The sequence below is a fragment of the Mirounga angustirostris genome, unplaced genomic scaffold, assembly GCF_029215605.1.
Source record: "Mirounga angustirostris isolate CCGP_5_RB_7025 unplaced genomic scaffold, mMirAng1.0.hap1 SCAF_17, whole genome shotgun sequence".
Lineage (NCBI taxonomy): Eukaryota > Metazoa > Chordata > Mammalia > Carnivora > Phocidae > Mirounga > Mirounga angustirostris.
In genome coordinates, this window is record NW_026991725.1 from 25,843,481 (window position 1) to 25,856,286 (window position 12,806).

Consider the following 12,806-nt stretch of genomic DNA (forward strand, 5'->3'; position numbering starts at 1 on the left):
GTGCGGATCAGGAAATTTCAGATTGACTTAAAATGTCACATTCCTGGAAAAGGTTGAAACTGTAGTTAAGTCTTGGTCTGCTGTTGTGGGGGGCATACGACTTCATTATAGGCTTGTAATTTCTTTCTTTTTTTTTAACAAAATGATGACTTAGAGTTATTTGCTTTTCTTTTTAATCTTGTCACATCAAAAGTACCCTTACCACAAAGTGCAATGTGTGCTCCCCATACTACCTACCGTGAGAGTACAACTCTGATTTCAATTCCAGGGTGTGGGTTTTCTCCCCCCACACCAAGCAATTCTTTGACACCAGCAACAATTCTCCCATACTCTATTTTGACACTGTCTACCTGGAGATTGGTGAAGGGTTCAGCCCTGTAAGACTGCTTACTCTACCTCCAACTAGTTCAGACCCCAATCTCAAGTCTGGAATGTCATTTATGCATCTAACCCACTGGCTGTAGATCAAAGATTTTCCCAGGATCCCCTCCTTGGGTTGATTAATTTGCGAGAGTGGTTCACAGAACTCAGAGAAACGTTTTACTCACTAGATCACTGGTTTACTGTTAAAGGATAGAACTCAGGAGCAGTCCTATGGAAGAGATGCATAGGGCACGGTATGGGGAAAGGGTGTGGAGCTTCTGTGCCCTCTCCAGGTGCACCATCCTCCCCAAATCTCCACATGTTCATCAACTTGGAAGCCCTGCAAACCCCATCCTTTTGGGTTTTTATGGAAGTTTCCTTACATAGGTGGGGTTGATTAAATCATTGGCCTTTGGTGATTGAACTCAAACTCCACCCCCTTCTCCCCTCCCAGGAGGTGGGGTTGGGGGTGGGACTGAAAGTTCTAAACGTCTACTCACATGGTTGACTCAACTGACAGCCACCTGCATCTTTAGTTTCTTTATAAGCTTTCCAAAAGTCACCTCATTAATATCACAAAAGAACCTTGATGGCTCTGGACATCTTGGCAGTTCCAAGGGTTTTAGGAACTCTGTGCCAGGAATGGGACAAAAATATATTTCTTATTATAATTCACAGTATCACACCATGAAAAGCCGATCACCATGAAGACAGTGTTTTTAAAGTCAATGTGTTATGAGCACACCTGATAAGCAGGGCTGGCTTCATCAGCGTGAAACCTGTGCAGGACACACGGTCTCCTGTTCAGAAGGACCCCACACTTGGTTTAATGCTCTTCTGTTGCCATCTTGGTATTCTTAATAATTTTATTTCCTGAGTTTGTGTCTTGTAAGTGAAGCCTGCTGGGACAAGCGTTTGAGCAAAGGAGTATGGATGGAAATAACATTTGTCTGCAGTTTTTCCTTACTGCCTCAGCAGCATGTAGCATATGCAATGCCCAGGTGCACAGCATTCTGGTGCGCCCATCCTGCGGAGTTTGCTGAAACTCAAAGCAAGTGCAAGGTAAGTATGTCTATGACTGAGTAAGTAGGGTTTCTGACAACCCCGAGAGGTTTTCCATTCAAATGGCATTTGTTTCAAATGCAGAAAGAAGGCAATGGTGTTCTAAGGAACAGGAACTACCAAGGAACCTTATCACATACTGTTACATTCCTGTATGAGCCAACCACTCAGGCTGAAAACAGTGCTATAGAAGAATAGGGCAACCCACAGCATCTTTTCCTGTCTTTTTTTACTCATTGGTATGCCAATGGTGGGTAGTGTTGGCAGAATGTGAGCAGATAAAGGAGTGAAAGAAAACCCATTGAGTTGGTTTGGTGCAGTGTTTCCACTGTTTTGGTAAGAACAAAATACATATGCATGTGTAGGGGCCAACCAAAGGCAGGCTGCCCCAAAATATGCCACCTTGGCATATTGACTATTTTATTTTATTTTTTTTTAAATTTTAAAAAATATTTTATTTATTTGAGAAAGAGTGAGTGAGAGAGAGAGAGCACAAGAGGGGGGAGGGTCAGAGGGAGAAGCCGACTCCCCCCACCAAACAGGGAGCCTGATGTGGGGCTCAATCCTGGGACTCCGGGATCATGACCTGAGCTAAAGGCAGATACTTAACCAACTGAGTCACCCAGGTGCCCCTGGCATATTGACTATTTTAAATAAAAGCTACTTAAGGGATAGCCTGTACAAGAAGGACACTCAGACCTCCTCTGTCCCCCTGAAAGCAGGAAATAAATCTCCCATGTGAAACATACCTTCCCCTCTCTATACCAAGAGGTAAAGAGATGTCCTTATTACCGAAGATGGAAAATTTAGAGCCAAGATGGTTGTATAAACAACTCTTCTTACTTTTTACTGATTTACTACCACAGCCTGAATTCTGTTTAGAATTCCTTATTAATTGAAGTTCCCAAAGCTACGTTTTCTTTCTACTGTCAATTGCTCACAGATTTATTTTCTCTTTGTCTAAAAAGTATAAAAACTGCCTGCCTTGGTCATTCTTTGGGTCTCAAATTCATTATTGGGTCTCTGTACACACGTACTAAGACTTCATTTTTTTCTCCAATTAATTTGACTCATGTAAATTAATTCTTAGTCTAGATGGAAGACCTTGAAGAGTCGAGGAAGAATTTTTGCTTCCCTTCACATGTATCAGCCACAAAATATGGATTGTGTTATTTTGGTGATTCTGTACACAAGTTAAATGTTCTTATATTTGAATTTAAAATGGGTATCTCCCAATATAAAAATGAATGGCAAAAATTATGCCAATGACTTAGCATTTTAATTTTTATTTACTTAGAATGACATTAAATGACAAATTAAAAAAGGAAAAACAAACCATGACAAGTAGAGTGCATGACTGCAGAAGGAAGGAAAAAACTTTATATTTTAGTGCCTTTAATGACACTTTCTCCCCCTGATTTTTGAACAAGGACTCTACATTTTCATCTTGCCCTTAGCCCTGCAAATTATACAGCTGCTCCTGTACACTGTATATTTGGGAGATTATTTCCCCATGAATTTCTAGTATTTGCTTCATTTGATACCTTTTGGCTCAAGATTTTGAAAGCATCCCATCCTTTGCCACTTCTTTGAACTCCCATGTGGCTGTTGCCTTGTTGGGTAGAAGTCCCGCCTTCACTGGAGCTTCTTATTAGAATCAGGCCACATTTTACAGAAATAGGAGAGCTGCTCTCCTTTTAGGGAATTTAATGTTTGTTAGGACTCCTTACCATACATTTTGATCCAGAAACATAGAAAGACACAATAACCATAGTGTTCATCAACCTCATGAGATTTTAAGTTCTAGACCAGGTGTTGGCGGGTTGAATCTGGTCTGTCACCTGTTTTTGTACAGCTCATGAGCTAAGAATGGTTTTCACATTTTTAAATGGTTGGGAAAAAAATCAAAAGAAGAATAATAGTTCATAATACATCAAACTTAGTTGCAATTCGAATGTCAGTGTCCATAAATAAAGTTTTATTGGAACACGGTCATGCTCATTCATTTATCTATTGTCTGTGCTGTTTTCTGCTACAATGTCTTAGCCAAGAAGTTGAAATAGAGACCTTATGGCCTGCTAAGCTTGAACTAGTTGCTCTCTGGGGCTCGACGGAGTTTGCTCTAGGAAAAAAGTCATTCACATGAGGCTCATTGCTGTGGATCTTTCTAGAGTTAATCCTGATTATATGGGGAACAGTATACTGGAAAGTACGCAGATCTCCAGAAGAGCTTGGTAAGGTCATTGGTAAAATACCAGGAATGCGCCATCTAGTGATGGGATTTTTCAATTACAGAAGAATTTCTGATTTTTTCCCCAGATTATTTGCCCATGCAAAATGGTGAGATATTTAAAGATTATACCTAGTGAATATTAATATTGAAATGCCATGTGGTATTGACTATTATTTAAAACTAGAGTGAAAGGCAATGAAAATAGATTCCATAAATGAATGCCCGTGAATGAGATGTAGAAAAAAAATAAATCTCAAATAATTGTTTATTAGTTATGGGTGAATGGAAATAAGTGCACATCTACTTTTTTATTTATTTGAAAACAAACGCCCAAGACCCTGTAAAAGTTAACTAAGAAAACAAGTATTTTTGCTAAGTAAATTATCGGTAAGGGTAGAAAAATTTTTTTTTTTTAAATTTCCTTGATATTTAGAATAATGCAGTTGTATAGGATCCTTTTCCCCAGATTGTTTTTTCTCGACGGCGGCTAGAATGGAACCTTTTGCTCTGTTTTGCCACTGGTCATTTTAGATGTCTTTTCTTCAATGGCGTGAACTCTCGATGAAAGAACTTTACCACGTTGATCTATCTCTTCAACCACTGTCTTTACCAATGTGGTTTTGGATAATTCTAGAAATAAAACGCCTGTGAATACACATATTCCAGCTAAAAGATTACATGAGGAAGAATTCCAGTGCTGTTTATAACATATTATGTACACTTCGGTGAGAGAGCATGTACAGATTTATTATAATAGTTTGGGATAATTTTATCCACTTAAAATAATACTTTAAGTTCAGAGCACTTTAGTTAAAATTACTTAAATACAGATGTTGCCACAGTATATGATTGCCATTAATGTGAAAGTACTTACAGCAGAAACAGAACTAGATTTTATTACCTTTAGGTAAATTCCCTGAGCCTCCTGATCCAAAGCCCTTTGATTTGGAGCATGAGCTGCAAAAAAACAAAAACAAAAAACAACAAAAAACAAAAAACAAAAAAACCCACCCCAGTTTATTCTTTAATATTTCAGGTTATCACTTAAGAAATATTCATTGAGTCAAATGATGAACATGAACTCAAGGGAACTTTGTATGCCAAAAACAGATCTTAGTTTTCTGTAAAGGAAAATATTAAAATTTTTGTGTCTAGGAGGTAAAAATAATTAAATGTCTTCTAAAGAAAGGATATAAAACTACTTTGTTTTCATTTGATTTTTTTTTAAACTCAAGAATTTAAAACCTACAGAGAATATATATACATATTCATATACATACATAATATATTCTATATACACATATGTGAATATATACTTTTTTAAATGAAAATAATACTTTTCCTTAGAGAGGGAGAGAGGCGGGGGAAGGGCGAAGGGAGAGGGACAGAGAGAATCTTAAGCAGGCTCCTTGTCCAGTGGGGAGCCCAATGAGGGGCTGGATCTTACAACCCTGAGATCATGACCTGAGCCAAAATCAAGAGTTGGACACTTAACTGACTGAGCCACCCAGGCGCACCTACTTCTTTTTTTCTTTTAAGTGTTTTATTTATTTAAGTAATCTCCACACCCACGTGGGACTCGAACTCACAACCTTGAGATCAAGAGTCGCATGCTCCTGGGGGAGAATATAGATCCTGGGGGTTTGTATAGAGTACGTTTATTTCAGACCATTGATGATATTAGGAAAGGAGTGAAAGATGGGTAAAGCCTGGTGGGGGGTAATCTTGAGACCTACAATGATGAACATGGGTACTGAATGGGATCTTCTGCAGGGACAACTGGGGTCATCCAAAGCAGATGAAGAAGGGGCTGTGATGTATAAAATATGGAAGGGATGACTGCAGAGGGAAGAGGTAGACACACGTCTCTGCAGTGGGAATGAAGAAGAAGAGGCTTGGAGGCATGGAACATGGATGGACAGTCCATAGCTGTGGCTTAAAATAGGTAAAAACCTATCCGGTAAAATGCCGGATTTTCAAATGGTGTTACTTACTTCCCGTCTCCATCAATCAGGCGGCAGTAGGTCTCGATTTCCTTCTCCAGGTGGACCTTGATGTCGAGCAGCTGCTCGTACTCCAGCTTCTGGCCCTCCGTCTCGGTTCTGACCTGGTGCAGCTGCTCCTCCAGGGCCCCGATCTGAGCCTGGATCTGGGCGAGCTGTGCACAGTAGTTGCCTTCGGTCTCGGTCAGGGAGCACTCCAGGGAGTGTTTCTGAGGACAGGGGATGTCACAGCAAGGATGAAGCCACTTTGAGGACTATGCAGACCAGAGCTTCTCAGCAAACGGCAGCATGGCTTCCTAGGTGAGTTTTGGAGATCTATGGGGCTCGTCACAACAACAGGGGAGGTGCAGAGGAAGGGGAAGTCACAGGTGTTTCCCTGGGTGGGGGCCTGGCACGCTGGAGGACCTGATGTGGCATAAATGACCCTTGCCCACGAGACTTTTGACTGTTCCAACGGACTTTCATGATATTTAGGTAATATTTCCTATCATGGTCAACCTACACATTAAAACTCTTTTTGGGGGACAGCGCAGTAAGAAATCATATTGGAAATTTTATAGATTGAAGTTACATACTTATTTTTGGGTTCGTTTTTGTTTTTCAATCTCATTCTGCTCCTGTCTCCAGAGACCTACCCCACCACTGGTCCAAGGCCTTGCACGCTGCTTTTTGTTTTTCTGATCTGTCCGGGCTTTGCTTGTTGTTATTCAGAGGCCTTTTCATGAAGCACTAGAGATAGAATGAATGCCTTACCAGGGGTGGGCTTTCAACACAACAGATACATTTCACAGTATGCTCCAGGTCGTTATTTCCCCACTACTCTTATGAATATTATACCTCCTCATTTCCTCTTGCACAGCCTGTCATCTGTCTCATCATGGGATGTCTACTTCAATTAAAGTAATTTTCCTCTCCCCTTATCATAGGTAAGTACCTCTGGGTGGTTATTACTTCTTCTGATATTAGTTATTATCTGAGGGTCCAGCCCCATTCGTACTCTTTCATTTTCCTGTCCTTCTTGTGTGGAGCCACTCCTGATCTTACCTTGTTTAACATAAAAATTTACTTATCAAGGGAAGGGTAAGCCTCTGTCTCTCTCATTACATGTCCTGGGGGTCGTTGGGCCCAAGTGTTTACATATTAAATAGATTTTATTTAAAAATACTTTTAGTTTTCCTTTTTATTGCAGTTATGGCATTATAGTGGTTTTTAAAATTTTTTTGTATTGCTAAATATATCCTCTATGGACTTCATTCTAGGATAAAGAGGGAGTTATAAAATATTCATCATAACAGGCGGACATGGGGTTTGATGGGGCTAAGAACCACTGACTTAATAAATTGGCCAACTGGTGCATTACATGGGTGGTGCTGGGCTCTCCAGGGCAAAGGAGTGGAAGGTGAACAGCATGGTAATGGGGGAGGAGGAGGCACCAAGTGGCAAGACATCAGTGAGGTGTGTGCTCAGCTGTTCAAAACTTTAATTTCCCTGATGTATTCTCATATGGTATTCATTTTATTCCTTTTTTTTTTTTTTTGAGAGGAAGGCGGGTGGTAAGGGGAGAGGGAGAGAGAGAATCTCAAGCCAGCTCCCCACCCAGCGCAGAGCCTGATGAGGGGCTCGATCTCACAACCCTGAGATCATGACCTGTGCCAAAATTAAGAGTCGGATGCTTAACCAACTGAGCCACCCAGGTGCCCCTGGCATCCCTTTTTCAGGTTGCTAATACTCCTCTTAATCAGAGGGCACAGCATCCCTATCTCTACAGCTGTTCCCTGTAAAGGTTAGCTTGTAGATACGGAAGGAGGACAGGATGAACTTGCAAGTTTGCATACTACAGGAAGCTTAGGAGAAGTTTACATATTTAGGCCAGTCCCAACTTACACGTGATTTGTGCACTAAACTACAGAAGATCCTGCTTAGAATCCATCCGTGACAAAAGACTCTCAAGCACGGTAGTTAGGTTCTATACCACCGTTATTCTAGAATTCAGTTATGTTGCGTGGATTATCTCTGGAGCCCAAACCATGGTACTCCCGGTTGCACAGAATTAACTACTTTCTAACATCATCTCCTACGTGAAAATGCTTCCATTTTGATCTGGGAACTCGGGAGTTCATTTGCTTCAACGTAGGTCAGAAACGCGAGGGCAGATTTGTGCTCAGGGATACAGCAGCCAGAACAGGTCCTCGGGGTCCTAGTCGCAGGGAAGAAGGGAACGGGGCAGAGAGCAGGGCTCCAGGAGCCCAGAGTGGCAGCGGGAGGGTTGGGTTACCAGCCAGCAGTGGTGACCAGGGTCAGGACGAGAGGGGCACCCTGGTTAAGTTGGGGGTTAGTCAGTGGTCAAAACAAGTCTCTAATCTAAACCTTATAATGGTAAGAGAGCACTGTACCTTTCTAGGGTGGCTAAATCAAAATGGTCTTCCTGTAGTTTTGAGTCATCCTTACCTTCTCTGCTCACTGCACTCATTTGTATAATAATGGCTCTTTTCTTTGGGTTACAGCTTCCAGTCCTCAGGAAGCATGAAACCCCTGATGAGGATGGGAACCCTTGTTACCACAGGTATGTGGTAATTCTCAAAATCAAGCTTTTTGGGTGCTGACAGCTCATACAACAGAAGGGAAGCCATTTTTAGTCCCGGATTATCTCCATGGTAACCTCTGAAATAATTGGCAATAGGTGCCAAGCTGGCTGAATGCCCAGCTCTGTGAGGTGGGTGGGGATGAAGGGGCTGACAGGGCTCATAGCGATTCGCATATGTACCCTCTTTTCCTCTGCCTGATGACAAGCACCCAGTGGCTTTAATTGGCCTTCAGCAGTACTAGGAGATGCTGATGATGCTAGGTCTACCTGTGTGGCCACCTGACATTGGCGTGACACTTAATTTTCAGGCGGGGTAATACCCCTGCTGCTTGCTCTGCCGCCTGAGGAAGGGACGGTGTGAAACGTGAGCTATTTTCATGAAAGGGACACTGAGCAGAGGCCAGGAAGGAAATCCTCAGTGACCTCAGGGAGGAAGAAATGCTTTGTCTGTCTGAGTGTCTCAGTGTCTTCTGTCTTCCCAGCTCTCTTTTTGGAGGTAAAGCTCTAACAGGGAAGAAGAGGAGGGTTTCCGTGAGAGTCACAAAATGCAGGCTGACCCGCGCTCTCTCGCCTACCATTGCCAGGAGGGACTGCAGCTCGATCTCCAGGGTCTGCAAGGTGCGCTTCATGTCGGTCAGCTCGTTCCTGGCCGAGGTGGCCGCGCCCGCGTGGTCGGAGATCTGCTGCTGCAGGGTGGCGCTCTGCAAGGTGGGGTGCAGAGGGGTGAGCGGCCCTGCACCCCCCGGGCGGGCAGGCGGAGGCGGGGGCTGGGTGGGCGGCCTCACCTTCTCATTGAACCTGGCCTCCGCGTCCCTGCGGTTCTGCTCGGCCAGGGCCTCGTACTCGGCGCGCATGTGGTTCAGCAGGACCGTGAGGTCCACCCCGGGCGCTGCGTTCATCTCCACGTTCACGTTCCCTCCAGCCGCGCACTGCAGCGCCTTCATTTCCTGCAGGGAAACGTGAGCGGGACTCGAGGGGCAGGTCATGGTCAGTGCACAAAATCGCTCTGCCTCGTTCCTGCCTTTCCAGCTCTCTGCCCTCTTTCTCTTTTCATGTTTCCTGGCCTTTCCGTCCCCCATAATTCTCTCCTTGGGGGCAAGTAGAGCTGGTGTTTTAGGCTTTTCTAACCTGTCTTAGGGTGTTTTCCGAAAAATTTTCATCCATCGTTTTGGAGACTATTTGGGGGATAGGCATTTTTCTTCTCCCCCTAGGGGGTTTGAAGCGGGCTGGTATAACGTGTCAGGTAATGGGTTTATTATTGTGCAGGGTTCATCATTCAAGCAAAGCCAGGCTCATTAAGTGGAGAAAACATGTTTTCCAAGTCAGAGAGGTCTTTAGGAGAAGGTGGACCTCAGGATAGGCTTTTATGAATGAAAGAAATAATCTAGTGCAGGCAAAGACGGGTGTATCAATGCAAAAACAATGCACCATTTTCAAAAGGATAGGCTGTTCTATCCGCCTAAAAAATGGAAGGGTACAGATCAAATGGTTAATATTTATAGCCTTGGGGGATGAGATTAGAAGGGCAGAGACCAGGAGAAAGAAAATTCTTTCTCTGTATGCCTTGGCATTGTTTAAATTATTATAATGAGCACAAAATACTGTTATAATTTAAAGTCCCCCCCGAAGTATTTAAAATGTACAGAATCACGATTTGACTAGAAGTACAGCTTCTACCTCTTCATGGTTCTTCTTGAGGTACCTCATCTCTTCGCTCAGGGATTCATACTGCAGCTCCTGGTCGGTTCTGCAGAGTGTTAGTTCATCCAGGACTCGCCGCAGCCCGTTGATGTCAGCTTCCGTGTTTTGGTGCAGGGCGAGCTCATTTTCATACCTTGGCGGGCATTAAATGAATTTCAGCACCAGTTAGACAACCTCAAGAGGCAGAAAAATAAAACCTCAGTCGCTTTAAGCAGCACATCGGAAATTGAAATGGGACTCAGAATGTTATAAAAGTATGCAGTGAATGCCTTCCTCCACTCCTTTTACCCAGTTCTGTGCAAGGAAATTGGCAGTTATTTAGTGTAACACAAATTCTGATAAAGGATCCCAGTTAATTAACAATATGCCATTTCAGATTTTTTTTTTAAAGATTTTATTTATTAGAGAGATTGAGAGAGACAGAGTTAGTGATAGAGAGAACAAGCCAGGAAGAGAGGGAGAAGTGGGCTCCCAGCTGAGCAGGGAGCCTGGATCTGGGGCTCGATCCCAGGACCCTGGGATCATGGCCTGAGCCGAAGGCAGATGCTTAACTGACTGAGCCACCCAGGTACCCCCCCCATTTTAGAATTTTATCTTAGTGACTATTTTTCTTTACCTGATGCATATTTATGAGCTATTACTTTGTGCTTGGCACTATTCCAGGCAGGCATAGAAATACAGTGATATTTTGTCCCAAGAATGTAATAAATATTTATAAATTGTGAGTGTAGCTGATTGTAAGAACATGCCTTGTGTCATAGGGTATTGTCGTATTAAAACATGCATTACTTCCTTTAATCTTTTATAGTTTATTCTACTTGGGATGAAATTGAAATTTTATTTAGCATATTAAAATAGACAGGAAACTTTTTCTAGAGGGTGATTGTTTTCTATCACTTACTTTAGCCGGAAATCATCAGCAGCCAGTCTGGCATTGTCAATGTGCAGAATTACATTAGCGTTAGCAGTAGTAGAAGAGATAATCTAGAAGAAACCAAAAGGGAGGACACAACAAATAAGCCCACTCTCATAATTTATTGTGGGGAAATAAAAAATGTGACACGATTCACTTTTGCATAAAAATTTTATTTCCTTAAGTGACAACTAAAATATTTAAAATGTTAATTTTTAAAAATTACAAATGTGGTTATTTCTTCTCGTCTACTCACTTAACTTTTAGAATGCAACATTTTCTTATCGACGAATATATTTCAAAACCAGTAACATTTAAGCTACTTGAAGTTCATGCATCAAAGTGCCTATTTTTGACTAATAGAAAGAATGATTTATGAAAATAAATAATAAATAAATATGAACATAAATGACAGATAATAGTTACGAAGCATTTCCTGTTCATGTTCTGTGTCTTTTGCTAGGTCAATCTTAGTTTTAAATACTTTGAGTATCTTCAGATTTGTGATTTCTCACCTTATTCTTAAGATCCTCGATGATTAGGTGGTATCTGCTATAATCATGATCAAGTCCACGGCAAGATCCTGGTCCATATTTATCATACCAACCCTTGATTTTCCTCTCTAGTTCAGCATTTGCTTCCTCCAGAGCTCGCACATTATCCAGGTAGGATGCCAAGCGGTCATTAAGATTCTGCATGGTCACCTTCTCGTTCCCAGACAGAAGTCCCCCTTCACTTCCAGCAAAGCCAGAACAAGCAGCGTTTCCAAGGACACCACCAGCATGGCTCCCCCCAGGAAGACTGCCCAGACCCCCTCCCAAGGCACAGGAAAATCCGCTTCCAGCAACAGAGCTGCTACATGCATTGCTGCCTGCAAAGCCCGAGCCTCCACTGGATGGTCTGACAGATCCAGTTCCAGACCATAACCAAATATGCCTGGACCCACTAGAAAATCGGAGAGACATGATAGAATGAGCAATATTCACCTTGTCTGTAACAAGATAGCTGTAACTTCAAAGGAGAACAGAATATCATGGGCTGATGGTTTCTTTGGGCTTTTATACACAATTATTGGGGTGTTTCTATTTGAGTTATGCATGCCAGAAGAAAAATGGCATCATTCCGATTAGCATGAAATTATGTATAATTAGGTGATTTTTTTTTTGTAAATTGATGTCTAACATCTCTGGCTGTTGCTTCAGGATATTTGTTATCTTAAATATAACCGGGTTCATTCTATATTAAGTTAATTATTTTAACTTCTAATTTTGGGTGAGTAATCCTTTACTTTCATCTAGACCCTAGAACATACCATCATTATCTGGCACCAGATATTATAAAGTTTTAAAAGTTAAGTAAGATTGTGATAGGGTACCATCAGCTAGCTACAGTAGGGTCTTAATTACCAGAGAGGTATATAAAGAACCATTTACTAAAGAAACACATATTTTATCCTGCCAGGGAAAAAAAAATTGTGTTATTTAAAAAAATATGATCCTGGTAACTTCTCTGGTCTTACCATGATTGTGACATCTATGTATTACCTTGAACAATAACAGTAAGTATTAACTGATTCCTTTATTGAACATATATGACCACTATGTCTGGTGTTCAAAGCTAAATGCAAAAATGAAGACATGATGGTAAATAAATGCAAAGATGAAAAAGATATGGGTCCAGTCTTTAAGAAATGTATGGTCAGGATCAGGCAGAAGCTGGATCATGTTTAGCCTTCTGTGTCAAAGAGTTTGGAATGACTGGGTATGTGTGTGGAAGGGAGCGGGGTGAGGGTGGGGGGTCCCAGCTGAGAGGGCAGGAGAGGTGAGCCGGAAGTGACCTGAGGAGCCTCCTTGTGAGGCAGTGGCCAGGAAGGTGAGGGTGAAGGTGGAGAGGACAGGAAAAAGAGAGATAGGAGGGATTTGGTTGGGCTTGACTGGTTCCTGGTTC

At 42.1% G+C, this 12,806-nt stretch overlaps 1 protein-coding gene across 1 annotated transcript; it reads right to left on the bottom strand.

The window, feature by feature from the left end:
- Positions 1 to 3,896: 3,896 nt before the first annotated feature.
- Positions 3,897 to 12,365, bottom strand: KRT28 (keratin 28). The gene is made up of 8 exons (XM_045888069.3): positions 11,375 to 12,365; positions 10,848 to 10,930; positions 9,923 to 10,079; positions 9,031 to 9,192; positions 8,821 to 8,946; positions 5,653 to 5,870; positions 4,560 to 4,615; positions 3,897 to 4,288 (listed from the first exon to the last, which is right to left on the bottom strand). Exons 1-8 carry the CDS (start codon positions 11,822 to 11,824, stop codon positions 4,146 to 4,148), a joined length of 1,395 nt encoding a protein of 464 aa, XP_045744025.2. The 5' UTR covers positions 11,825 to 12,365; the 3' UTR covers positions 3,897 to 4,145.
- Between the last annotated feature and the right edge of the window lie 441 nt (positions 12,366 to 12,806).